Below are 14,021 nucleotides of genomic sequence, written 5' to 3'. Positions count from 1 at the left end.
GCCTAGGACCTAATACGCTTACTTGACTCCCCGACGCCCCAACCTAAGTTCATAGAGGTTGGGCCCAAACCCTAGTGCCCGTGCCCGTACTTGGATCCCCAGCCCCCGGGCTCAAGTCCATTGAGGCCAGCCCAGGTCCACTACAAAGCTGGACTTGAGGCCTCAGTGTCCATGCCTTAGGTCCTTGGCGCCCAGGCCTTGGTCCATGGAGACCGGACTCGGGACCATAAAGGCCTTGCTAGGGACCACAAAGCCCGTGCCTGAATACCCGTTAATCGGGCTCCCAGTGTCCGTGGCTGGGTCCCTAGCACCCGAGCTTGAGGACCCGTGCCTGTGCCTGAGCCCAGATCCATTGATGCCGAGTTCGAGACCTTGGCACCCATGCGTGAGTCCCAGGCCCAAGCACTGGGGTCCAATGATTAGCCTTAGTGAACTCGAGGCTGGGATGACAAGGGGTCACGAGTACTGAGGCCTTAGGCTCGGGCTCTATGGACCTGGGCCGAGGCACCAAGGAGCAGGGCATGGGCATCGGGTTCTCGACCTGGCTTCTATAGACTTGGGACTAATGCTCGTGCTCATGCCCGAGATTCATATGCTCGTACCCAGGTCCCCGGCGCCCAGGTCGAGGTCCATCGAGGCCAGACTCGGGTGCTCGTGCCTGATTTTCCAACTACCAGTGCGCAAGTTACTAATGCTTGAGTAGTGGATGTCTATTAGGGAAAATAAAATTAGATTTTCTTTTCCAAACGACGGAAATTTTTTTTTTTATTCTTTTTCAGATTTTAGCCAAACAGTAAAAAATATTGTCATTTTTCTGAAATTTTTTTTTCAAAAATGTAATATTTTTCGCCTATCAAATGGAGGCTTAGCCTGAAGGGTTTTTATACGTTATAGTTGACTTCGAGGCAGAGGTTGTTTTTAGGAATCCGAATGATTTATATCAAGAATAAGAAATATGCATAGTCCTGTTGATAATATTATAGTTGACTTGGACTGGTGACAAACATCATGCGTGCAACGCAAGACCGATTTTATAAAGCCGCCCTCGTTTTCAGGAAAAATTTCTCACTCCTCTTGCGTGCGGTCAAAAGTAAGCCCTTGTTTTACAAAATAAATAATCAATACGTATAATATAATATCCACGTAAGCGTGATCTATGCCATAGGTCGGACGTATATCCTTCAAATTTAGGCCATATGCAAGGTGACAGTATTGGGGTTTATCTCATATTATTTGTGAAAGGGGCTAACGGTCAATTTATAAATGTGAGAGACAGCCTCATCTTTTGAGCTAGCTTGTGGAGTAAAAGAGGCCAAAGACTACCTAACACTGGTATTAGAGCCAATGGTTGATGGTGGCCCACTTTTAATGTGTATCGGTATTTGGTGGATATCTCAAGAAAGGAATCTAGTTTGGTTTGGAGAAAGAAACCAAAGATGAAGGTGGATGTTGATGGAGATTCAAACCACCCCTTTCCATAACCGATATAGAATAAATCCCAACAAAGTGTGAGGACATTAAAGATCACATGAAAATTCAGGTCACTATTTCTGTACTTGACCGAACTATAAATCAAAGGATTCCATAATATTCTTGAAATTTAACAGTCGTGCAAAAACGATGACCGTATTCAAGGCAAAGGAAAGTTAGAGATCATAATCACACACAAATGAAATTTCATGAACCAATACCTCAATGTTTTATTATTCTTTTTCTTGATTTGAGTATCTGAATGATTAGGTCCATTCATGATTTGAATGATTTCTTTTGGTTGAACTTGGGCTTATTACTTGTAAATAAACAACTTGGTTTATTAAGATTAATTAGAGTCAAAATATTTGTTCGAAGAATCATATGGGGGTCAAAGTAAAAGATGTTGTTAATTGCATGGCCACATGCTTAAAAAATGTAGTTTTAAGGGTATGCAAATTTTGTGAAGTTGAAACTTGGCATCAATGTAGTTTATGGGTGCATGGGTTCAGGGCGGCTATGGTTTTTGCACTACCTTGGAACATACCTTATCGGCATCTAATCCAAATTTGCAAAACCTAAATCCTACCGTATAGGCTATAGGAACCACTTTGGAACCTGAAATCTGAAACCTATAGGCTCCATAGATTTCTGGATTCCTTATATTGCCCTGTATTTCTCGAAAAAAAAGAATTTTTTGTTGAAAAATTAATCTTAATTCTAGCTATTAACACTTTCATCATTCAACTCAAAGACATACATTAAAGTACACGATCAAATCTAATAATATAGTAACACAATCATAAAAAGATATTAACATTTGAGGTAAAAATAAAATAAAGAAATAAATCAGCTTCACTTTAAGGCCCGCTTGTCTAGGATTGTGAAAATGAGACAAATGATCCGTCAACTTTGGCTCAATGTACAATATCGTCCCCGAACTTTAAATTTATCTAATGTGGTCCATAAAGTTTTGATGTACGTTCAACTTGGTCTCTAAACTAGCTAATTTAGGGATATAATAATTTAGAAATTATATTGAACATTTAACAAATTTTCAAGAAACGGGTTAAAAAGTCAAGGATGATATTCCACATTGAGCTAATGTTCAAGGACCATATTGTACAAACTAAAAATTCAGAGACAACATTGCACGTTGAGCCAAAGTTCACAAACCATTTGAGTAATTATCCTTTTAGAATTAAGTAATAGTGAAAAAATACTTCGTACTTTCTTTTATTTTCTGTCAAACTTTGAAAAATTATTTTTAAAAAATAGGGAAAATACCACCAAAAACCCCAAATTATGCCACTTGCGACAATTTTACCCTGAACTTTTTTTTGTGACACGAAAAACTCTAAACTATACCACTTGTGATAAATTTACCCTGAACTTTTTTTTGTGACACGAAAAACCCCAAACTATGTCACTTGTGACACATTTACTCCACAATACTTTGGCCCAAGGGCATTTTCGTCTTTTTCCTTTTTCTGTTCTTTTTTTTCCTTTCTTCTCTCTTCCCTCCGCATGGCCGGCGGAGGGAAGAGAGAAGAAAAGAAAAAAAAAAAAAAAGGAAAAAGACGAAAATGCTCATGGGCCAAAGTATTGTGGGGTAAATGTGTCACAAGTGGCATAGTTTGGGGTTTTTCGTGTCACAAAAAAAAGTTCAAGGTAAATTTGTCACAAGTGACATAGTTTGGGGTTTTTTGTGGTATTTTTCCAAAAAAAATTTATGAGAAACATATGTGAATTTACGTTTCAACATGTATATGTTCTGAATGCTTCATATGTTTCGAATTAGAAATGATTCAAAATGCGCCTGTTACACAATTTAAATGAAGCAAAAAAAGTAAAATGTAAAAAATATCTATCCTTACATGTTCTACGAGTATTTGTAAATGTAATGCTACATAAAAGCGTCGGTGTAGAAGTCGTTGCCCACTCCTCACTATGTTTAGATTATACAAGCCATCACTTCTGGTGAGCGATCCAGCTTCAGTGCTATTCCATCTGGGATTAGCAGTGGAGAATGCAGGCTTTCGAGATTGGAGTCTCTTTGATAATTTGGGGTATTCGAACTTTTCGGTTTGACTAGTTTCATTGGAATGCACGAGAACAGCCATGTCCACGTGCATCGGATACAAGACCATCCAAAATGCGGCAAACTTCACCTTTTATTAAGTTACTATGCAAAATACAGGTTCTCCCTGGTCGGCTATGCACTCCCAAATTGCCAAGTCTCGTCACCTTACCTTCTTCTACATACCTTCTGTTGACTTAAGCAATGGAAGGCCAATCCGCGTCACAGATCGGACGCCTCGATCGGTTATCTGCAGTTGGCAGGCTGGATCCTTGATCGGAGACCGACTGATTTCGGTGGACTAGATTGCACATCAAGTAATGAAGGGAACTCTAATGTCATACTTTCAAAATTGATGGAAGATGTTAGTCCGGGAAAACTTTACATGAAGTAAAAGAAGCAGGCCTCAGGAAAGTGAATGGGACTAGAGCCCTGTGCCATACCAATATCAAGGTTCACCAGTAGCTTGAAAAGGCCAGAGGAAATCCTCAAAAACTATCCCGAGAGCGCTGAAGGACATCATAAATTTGGTTAAAGAAGCATATTTGATTTACAAGCATCCAGTGTCGATCTTATTACTACAAAACGAGGACCGGCTTGGCCGAAAAGTAGAAGAGGAATAGCGCAATACGCATGCTCATTAGGAGCAAGCCATATATCATGAGTTGAGGATTCTGTCCTTCTTAATTGAACAATAATTTTGTCAAATAATATTACTAGACAATGACCGAATACCACATTTGAGGCATCCGGACTGTTATCCAAACAGCAACGGCGCAGCTTCATTCTCTTGCTCATTTGCAGTACTTTTTGAACCATACTCCAACATTCAGGAAGCTTTCAAAATCAGATTGTGGTCTGCACAAAGAGGGACGGCGGTTTAGAGTAAATGAACAATGAAACACAACAAACTTAATACAGAATGCTTACGACAAACAAAAATGTGTTTAAATATCGGAAAATGGACCTTCACCTTTTAATAGCATGAACATCGTGGGGAAATAAGATGACTTTACAATCTACTCCTCTCTCCCTTAGTGCTCGGGCATACTGTAAAGTTCGAAGAGCAGTATTAGTTAGCAAGTATATTAGACAGACTTCCATGCAAAGTAACGTGAAGAAAATTTAAAAAAGCATACGGGCTCAGATAAGAAGATAATTATCTCTACCACTATGTCGGTATATATAAGTTGTCACTCTATTGAAAAAGTAAATGAACCCACAAGATTATGTCTGCATGGTCCGATCTTGAAAGAAAATGAAATGAATCCTACCTGTAACCCGTTAGAGACTGGGACTCGGAGATCCTGAGCACCAAGAAGGAAAAGGGTAGGTGTCTTGACCTGCAATGATTATCAAGGATGATAAATCTATCGCTACTGGATAAACCATTCATAGGAGAAAGCTGTTCCTCTAAAGAAGTCAGGCCAGAAAGAGGAAAAGAAGATTGTTGGAAGGAGAGGTGAAGGAAATCAAGTATAGCTTTCACTTAAAGAAAAAGAACATGGAAGAGAAATCATTAAGACTTGGTGATAGATTCACTGTTATTAAGTCCAAATACGCAAAGAAAAAAGCATCGCCAACGATGGTATTTCACTCAAAGTTTCACCTGGGTTACAGGTGTGGTTCTGGCTGTATTGACCGCATCCTATCTTGTCATAAAGTCAGTGTAAAAATTGCATAAAGTGTAATTTGATAAGGTTCTACAAAGCTCTGGACCACGTCGAACAATCGTCTCATATAATGTGGTTCATTTATGGTGTACCTTATGAACATGTGAGATGGGAGACTTGCTATATAGGAGACTCAAGTGTTCTTCTGAAGGTGCTTCTGTGAAAATATTCTTCCCTTTGACTCCATATGAGGTTACGTAGCACCAATCGGGAATATCTGTAGTGCCGACCATTAATGCGAGGTTACAAACAGGATTCCTTGCGGCAGCAGCGCAAAACTTATCCGGTGCCTGCACATATATGCAAGTCACAAGAGAACAGTAGGATTCAGTCTGCTGACTATTTAAACTTCTTTAGGGTCAGAAGAGTGCCAGTTATATGGTTAAGAGGAATTGACATGAGATTGACAGAGAAAAGCCTCAAGTTTTGTGCATCTATTTGTCATTCCACCCACCTGGCCAATCAAATGGGTGGTTAAGAAGCCACCATGAGAAATTCCAATCACGGCTATTTTGGATGGATTGGCAAGTCCCATCTCGATGGTATGATCTATTGCTGTAAGTACATCATTGACATCCTGCACATGACAGAAGTGAAGGCATGCATTGAATTGCAGAAGTAAATTAAATCTTAGGACTCTTTCTTCCATTATAGTGAAGGATTAAATAGAAAAGAAAACAAATGACAGCAGACACCTGTGAACCAACTTTTCCCGGTAGTGATTGCAATGCTTCCTCACCAAATCCTAATGAACCTCTGCAAGCATGTATAACATTAGAAAAAGCCTGAATGAATGAACATAAGATATTGTGGAAAAGAAATGAGAATATCAATGATGAAAAATCATTTCATGATATAAGCAGGGAAAAACAGAGGCCATTACAATCGAAACGCTAAAATCTCCGGTGCATGTTATTATGTGTTATCATGCTTGATCTTGTAAAAGACTAAATTTTGCAACTAGGACGATTCTGAGCCACAAGAATCCCCGGTTAGAAGGAGATAGCCACTCAGCATTCTTTGAGACAACTTCTCAGCCAAAAAAGTATTTTAAAACACTCTTAATGAATCTACTATACAAAAACAAAAAATCTCTCGAAGCCCTATGGATGTAATATTTCATCCATGCCAATACCATATGCAATCTACAAAGTAAGATAGTACTTTCTGCTTAATTAGACATTATAATATTTTTTGGTCAAAATTTAGACATTATATTACAGAGTTTCAAATGCGCAGTTTATTTAAGGCAGGACAACAAAGACAAATTGAAGATTCAGACACCAAAACACATCCACATAAATCCTCTATTTTATTCAGCTTGGTCAGTTTCGTTTAATAAATTCTGTATAAGCTGCTAGCTTTCTGATCGTTTTGTGAATTACACATATAAACTAATTGTACCAATTTCTCAATTACCCAAGTGGGAAAAGCCGTAAAATAAGGAATACTTATTTCACAATCTTAATACCAAATTACCAATTCTCCTGATGATAGGAGAAATTAGAACATAGACTTATGGATATTTGAATGCCAAAGCAAAGCCCAAAATGATTTAGAGTGGAAGATATCTGCGGTCTTCATCCACACTGCATCACATTGTGACCTAGCATTACAAAAACATCTAAACTAAAAAGGCAGAACATCGGTATGATTCCCCCTATCAAGTGCAGTCTATTGACTTTCACAAGTGAAGAGGCTTTCTTCTCTAGCATTGGATAGATTGGAGACAGTTAAAGAAAGAAACTCCCTCTGTGCGCAATTTGTCAAAACTAGTTGTCCGGTTCAACCATCGAGTAGTGGATCTGTCTAAGTTTCAGTTCGGTTCGCGGCACTAAATTGTACTTCAGATCAAACCACATTTGAACGAGTGATCCAATCAAAGCAAGCTTTTCCACCAGGTAAACTGGTTCAACCCAGTTCTGCTGGAGAAGGATTCGAAAAATCGTGCGGGTGGTGTTCTAAACCCAGGCCTCAACCTTGGGAACGCAATACAGAAAACAGAGACATGCAATTTTTCAATGATATGATGCTTAATTTAATGATACTTGATTTGATGTACTTAACATAACCAGTAAGAAAATGCAAAACAAAATGATGCAAGAAGAGATTCAGACAAAGCATTGGCACAAGGGGGCATATAAGAAGCCACGCCATGTTAGCTTGGATCTTGGAGATCAGATGGATGCAGAGCAAAATAGCGGTTAAGCCAGTTGTTGCATGCAAATCAGTCACTCAAGTAGTTTGTTCAATGGTCCGGTGTTAAAAACATTGGGTTACAAGCTAATTATAGAGTCTTACATTTGCTGAAGGAACCAAACTGAATAATATCTTCTGCAAATCGGACAACAGAAGACCTACCTGTAATTCACAATTAGTAAGCTGAATCCAAGTGAAGACAGAAAAGCCTCGGACTTTGAAAAACTTGAAGTGGAGACAGAATGTGGCCCACCATGAAGGATCACGATTAGTGGATCAGGCACGTCGTTTTTCAATTTTGATGATACAAAAATTGCCTCAAAGTCGTTTGTAGCACCTGTAATATATCAAGTACACAGACCATGAAAAGCAGTATTTAACTATAATCGTAAGATGAGATCTTAGACTTCTGAAATGGGAATGAAACAGCTACTGGCTATGACATTTAAAGAACTCATTTGGCCTCTGGCATGCTATACCGAAGGAACAAGTTGAACCGAGGTATGGGATATGAATTAACTAAGTTCGATTAAGATTTTTCACTTCTTCTGACACACAATTCAACTCAGGATCCTACTATAGAAAAGTCAGTTTCCCCATCCAGTAGCCTTTATGATCCCCAAGGCCCCCATGTACCATATCTAGAGTTCCCTAAGCCCATCTCGAAAAAGACACTAACTCATATTCTCACTCTTTCCATTTAATTCTAGCTCTTTCTGTGCATGATCAACAGATCATCCAAGCCTTTGTTCGACTATAAGAAATTAGTTGGCATTATGAACGGGTTCCATCGCACTTGTTTCATGCTCCTCACCAATCATTTTATTCAAACTTTCAAGCAATCCTCAAAATCTTTTGTGTTTTTGTCAGAATCCTTGCGAACCTACTTGAGCAAGGACAATGTCGTGGTACATGAACCAATAATAACATTACAGCGAAAACATGAATTGCAATAAAAGGACGCAACCTTGAGATGCCTAGGATATGTAAATGAGCAGCAACTATTAAATTGCACATTTGCAAATACTAACGTATGAAGCTCGTCAACACAAGTAAATGCATGTAAGAAGGAGACTGATCTTTGTCCAAGCTACCGCATTGCTTACAAAGGAAGACTATGTTGACCAAGACATCAAAATCGAACTTACTGTTGTCCATACGTGTACACATATCTAAGAACTTTAAGTCTGGAGGAAACTTCTAAAGATGCACAAATGCACTAATTTATCAAGTTGACATGAAAAGGAATAAGCACGGGAATGTATCAACGAAAGGACACACATACATAAGTGCCAACCAAAATAACAACACGAGATTTTCATGGAGGAGCAGATGATATTTACTGGTAGCACCAATAAGAAGCTGACAATGCGAAAAAAAGAAGAAAAGAGAGTAGAATATCTCCATAGTAAACAAGACTACTTCATCCCCAAATGGATGAGAATGATGTAATGAACGAAAAGCACCATAAGCAGTAACACGAAAAGTATCTAATCACTTCATTACTAAGCAAGCATACAGGGAAAACCTTTTACTAGATATTTCAGGATGAAAATCATAGATACATGTTAAAAGCACATCAACCACAAAGTCACAAACAAAGTCACATCAGCGAATACAGGTGGGTATACTCTTCATAAATAAGACAGATAACATATGCTACCTCTTGTTGTACAAGTAGAAACATCCTTGACTGGAATTTTAATTAGCCTAAATTGACAAGACGCAAGCAACATTTCTACCTGTAATGAGAGGAATTTTAGTAGATTAGGCCATATGTAGAAAAGTAACCTGCAGGCACTTGACACCAATATGGAACGAAAAAAGTATTTTACGACCTTCTCAGAACATTTGAATATTGGACTTGAAATATCCAACCAACTCCATGAAGCACTTGATGGTATTTTATCAATAAGATAACCATACTTGAGCTGAGGCACATCTACCGGACTGCTAAAAACTGAAAAGGCAAATTGTATAAACTTGTATTTCAAGTCATATTGTTTTCTCACAATAGACAGGCAACTCACAGTATCAGGTTACCAGCAATAACGTTGTCCCCATCAAGAGCAAGAATTTCCCATGAAGCATCCGACTCCATAGGGCTGATTCGTGATACACTGCCACTGCATACAGATGAGCATTTACCTGTTAAGTTCAATTACAACAAAGAATCTTTAACCAACAAAATCCATAAATCGAACAGTATTGTAGTGACAAACAAAAATTTATTACTTTAGCACATTAACCGCAAGTATCACTTCACTGCTCCGCCATGAGGAAGTCAGGATCATTGTGCATCCATCAGAAAGCCACGGGTTAGCAAGCACATTGGTGCAGTAAAGCCCAGGAAAGCACCCTTCTTCAGCATTCATGATGATGGGGACCTACACTTATATAGGATTGGACTATAATAAGCCGACAAAGAAGACGCATTAGAGAAACACAAGAAAAGTAAGTCTGGGCAGCATCCATTGTCAAAGTAAATATCACTGTAGTCCACATACTTCAGATTCACAACACAAAATATAGGGAACCAATCATGTTTCTTATAGCATAAGTATACCAAAGATTAGATCAGCGCAAATTTTACTGCAAGTGCTATAAGTGAGGGTCCAAATCCTCAAACCCAATCATGCAAAACACATTTCACGGAAAGCTCCACTAATTAGTCAACGAACCACCTACATCCAATGAAGTTTTTCTATTAAATCAAGCACCACATAGGATGGAAAAACAACAAAGAAATATTGGCCATGTTTTTTTCGCCTGCTTGAGTGCCTATGTCTTTAAACTGAGAATTAAGACGGCGACATATCAGCAGGATAGTATCATCTTTCGTGCAATACATACGACACAAACAAATGAAGTGAGGCAGTGAAATCCATCAGACTTCAATTAGGCAAGACAAAAAATGACAAAACTCACCACATTGGCAATACTTCTGTGTAGGCTCAGTTTCCCATCCATTGGCCAATTTATTTTATGGAGTGAATTAGTATCCCAATGCGCTCCAGAGTCCACTCCACTCTTAGCTGATAAAAAGACGAGGTACTTCCCATCCGGGCTGAGAATTGATATTTTGCATAGAAGCATTTGGTTAGAAAACCATTTCAGTTCTTGAGATTAACAGGCATATTACCACTAATATTATATCGTTCAAATAAAATTGCTTCTATTGAGTAAACATAATAGTGCACTGGCAGTTTAAGAAAAGCTGGATAGTTATCATATTTGGATATTAGAGATACATCGCAACAGTATATAGACAGGTCGGTCACAAACAGCTAACCCTAGTACTCTTTTTCCATGATAATAGCACTGTTATATAAGCTTCAGAAATGAAAACATTGCAACACACCCACCCGGGCCAGGGAATTCCAGCTGGGCATAAAACAGCAGAAAAAGATAAAATACAGCAAAAATGAGTACGCATATACCAAAGAAGCTCAAAATTACGGAACAGAGGTGAAGAACATATTCTTACTCATTCTCTGAGGTGACAGGTGACAGGTGACAGGTGCTTCCAAAGTCTAATCAAGAACTTATTCTTACTCATAGTCGAAAAAATAACAAATGAAGAACATATCCTAAGAGCCAAGAAGAGCATACCTGAAACACGGAAAGAAAGCACTACCGATGCTCTGCGTTAAATTACACAAAGGAGAATCTTCACCAGCATCAGCTCTACAAAATTGGATAATGTATTTGAATTCTTGAAATCACATTTAACAGTTATATCAATAATAATCACATAAAAGAAAGATTTTGCAAGAGCAGGACACCAATTGAGGATGTACCCACTTGAGATCAACTTTATCAGCTTCTGATTGATGGAATGGGTTTTTAACCGCATATATTGCACAAGGCCTGTTGTTGCAATACTTGATGCCAAACTTCCTTAGATTTGATGACCACCCAACTAAAACCATATATTCATCCGATGGTGCCCATATGACCTGGCCAACACTAAGAGAGCTCGTGATTCCTCGAACAGCTCGTACTTCTCCACTGCACACAACCGGCGAATTCAGATGTTAAAGTTGCAATTTCGAACTTCTGCTAGTGAGCAGAGTATTTTAAAACTACACAGTGGGACCTCTTAGTATTGACAACAAAGAGAGTTGGCTTCCTTTTTCCTGCATATGTTTCCCCCCACTCCTCTTCAAAGTCACCTTGACCTTTCCAGCTGCAACAATCTTTTTCATTTGAGTTACCCTTTTTATAGCCAGAACTGTCGAAGTTGGGCTTGGAAGCAGCCGGCTCTTCCGCAACATAAGCAATGAGAGATTCATTGTGGCTCCAAGATATCCCCTTGAACCTATCCATTCTGAGATCATTTCAGTTTTCTACTGACATTATACAGCAGATTCATTGGAGCTTGAGACTGATATAGTTTATTACCAATCATCTGTAAACACAGAACCATGGACAGATTGGGGAACACAGAACTCCTTCTCCAACTGAGATGAACCCCAGATTTCAAATCGAGTTGGAGAATCATTTTCAGAATTTTTCACTACAAGAAGCTTGGAGCCCGAGGGTGAAGGAACAATAATAGAAGCGTTTTCCGTCTCGACGGAGAATGGGGCCCATTGAAAGGTTGTGGATTTGCTAGTTTCGCTGGAGATATGAGCAGATAGGATGAATTTCCTCATCTTGTTTGCCAGAAGATCTGGCTGGCTAAGTGAAAACATACCCTTGGAGCCTTTTCCTATAACCATTTATCACATACAATCACCACTTTCATCAAAGTGTCTATCTAAGGAAGAGTAAGTATGGAGATAGCAGATGAGACAAGCACCGATACCATTTTCGGACTTAAATATCCATGCCTTGTCAATGTTGCGAATGTCAGTGAACTCTTTAAGTAATCGAGACTGGGAAGCATAGTCTTCTTCAGTCGCAATGTCCATCCCTAAATGCGCCTCCATGTGAGGGACAGCCTGAGAAACATCCACGGCAAACAAGGTTAAGAATTTTCAAGTGCAAATGGAAGCAAAGAAAAGAAACTATGTTAGGGTGTAGTAAATTCTAATATGCAATCCAAAAACTATTGTCAAATTAGTGCCAATTGAAAAGAGTGGCAGTTCTCAACCTCAACTAATGAAAAGGGAAGAGAAAACTCAGAAACCCAATATTTTCCGTGGCATTAAACAACTCTTGTTGCAAAAATCAATGGTTCCTACAACCTATATCGATGGCGTTCATTCATCATGCTTCATCTCTAACTAACAATTAACGAGTATCATTTCTTACGCCACAAACTAACTCCTGATGAACTTTCACAGAAAACAGCAAAACTCTTCTTCAATCTCCTTGACTGTTGGAGCATAGTTTCAAAGTAAACAATCAATAAATCGGACTGCGAGACGCACGAGTCCGTCACGAGAAGTCAAGATAAACACGAGATTCCTCTCATAGCACAACCTGCTATAACTTCTCTCAACCAATCATTGCGAATGAACCAGCCAAGCCTCGCCTAAACTACCAACACGAAACCAATTAAGTCATCCGATGCACGGTCCAGCAGAGTTGAGTTTTGGCAACAAGCGACATCAAGCCCATTCGATGACTTCTCTTCCCACGTACGCTGAAATCGAACTCCTATGAAAACGCGGCCAACCCGCCGAGCGCAGTAGCGAACTAATCTTTCGCCTCATGATTCAAGAGCACTTTCTTCACGCTAAAGCAAAAACGATCGATTCCTTCGAACGATGCAAGTGCCATCCGTGTTCCATTGAAGACCCAAGAAAAAAAACACACGAGGCGGGTGACGGGTGATGATCACCCGAACCCACTTTCATGCTCCGTCGCCACTCGCACGCGCGTCCGCTGGTACCGAACAATCAGACAAGACGGAAGGAACCACCATTCGGGATTCCGACTGCGCATTCCAAAACCAGCCCACGAGGTGGGGAAGACGGTAGGAAGGGAAACTCACCGGCCGGGAGAGGAACGCGCCGGAGCGAGCAGGATGAGAGAGCGTAAGTCGGTGAGAGAGAGAGAGAGTGTCAACGAAGTGTGACTGAAAGTCAAAGGAGAGAGAGGGGGGGGGGGGTGTGCTTGAAGTCAATACGAGGCTGTTGTGCTGACGTGGACTGACTTCATATGTGTCCATTAATTTATTATTTCGGAATACTGCCCAAAAGCTACGGCGGCATTGGTGGAGAATCTGGCTCCGGCGATGGGCGGTGCCGACCGGGCGGGACTTTGCAAGATTTTTTTCAATGTCCGTCCATCGCCTCCGCCGTGTGTTTGTGTCTGGTTGCGGGGCATTTTCATCTTGATGCTAATGCCTAAGCTAGTTCGTAATAAAATTGACAGGGGTTAATGACATAAACAGTTCTTGAATTTTGATTCAATATGCAATTTGGTCCCTGAAATTTTAATTTGTGCAATATACTCCATGAACTTTAATCCAATGTTCAATGTGGTCCTTCAACTTTTAATTTGTTTAATGCGGTCTCTGAACTTTTGGTACATGTTCGATTTAGCCCCCGAACTATATGAAAATATACAATATAGTTCCTGAACTTGAATTAATGTAAGGACTATATTGAACATTTTTATAAAGTTCAGGGACTATATTGAACATG

At 39.6% G+C, this 14,021-nt stretch overlaps 1 protein-coding gene across 2 annotated transcripts; it reads right to left on the bottom strand.

The window, feature by feature from the left end:
- Positions 1-4,058: 4,058 nt before the first annotated feature.
- On the bottom strand, positions 4,059-13,486 carry LOC115694300 (acylamino-acid-releasing enzyme-like). Of its 2 annotated transcripts, none has more exons than XM_030621424.2 (18): positions 13,367-13,486; positions 12,233-12,368; positions 11,827-12,136; positions 11,522-11,743; positions 11,227-11,433; positions 11,035-11,109; positions 10,351-10,489; positions 9,658-9,809; positions 9,466-9,548; positions 9,261-9,382; positions 9,086-9,164; positions 7,585-7,759; positions 5,919-5,979; positions 5,678-5,800; positions 5,316-5,513; positions 4,825-4,893; positions 4,524-4,600; positions 4,059-4,408 (listed from the first exon to the last, which is right to left on the bottom strand). In XM_030621424.2, exons 2-18 carry the CDS (start codon positions 12,354-12,356, stop codon positions 4,345-4,347), a joined length of 2,280 nt encoding a protein of 759 aa, XP_030477284.1. In that variant the 5' UTR covers positions 12,357-12,368; positions 13,367-13,486; the 3' UTR covers positions 4,059-4,344. The 2 variants fall into 2 exon arrangements, with proteins under 2 accessions (XP_030477284.1, XP_056169235.1); XM_056313260.1 differs by lacking the exon at positions 13,367-13,486 and adding an exon at positions 12,853-13,349.
- Positions 13,487-14,021: the final 535 nt, after the last annotated feature.

This window comes from Syzygium oleosum, unplaced genomic scaffold (assembly GCF_021117445.2).
Source record: "Syzygium oleosum isolate NSW1041296 unplaced genomic scaffold, Sole_v2.1 Sole_v2.01, whole genome shotgun sequence".
NCBI classification, from domain to species: domain Eukaryota; kingdom Viridiplantae; phylum Streptophyta; class Magnoliopsida; order Myrtales; family Myrtaceae; genus Syzygium; species Syzygium oleosum.
The sequence above is the reverse complement of the archived record's forward strand: the minus strand, read 5'-3'. Positions and strand labels throughout refer to the sequence as shown.

Excerpts from the sequence above, each read along its gene's own strand:
- LOC115694300 (XM_030621424.2), bottom strand. The coding sequence starts at position 12,356 with ATGGAGGCGCATTTAGGGATGGACATTGCGACTGAAGAAGACTATGCT. Across the intron at positions 12,137-12,232 it reads GATATTTAAGTCCGAAAATG|GAAAAGGCTCCAAGGGTATG; the intron begins GTATCGGTGCTT and ends AAATGGTTATAG. Across the intron at positions 11,434-11,521 it reads TTTGTTGTCAATACTAAGAG|TGGAGAAGTACGAGCTGTTC; the intron begins GTCCCACTGTGT and ends GGTTGTGTGCAG.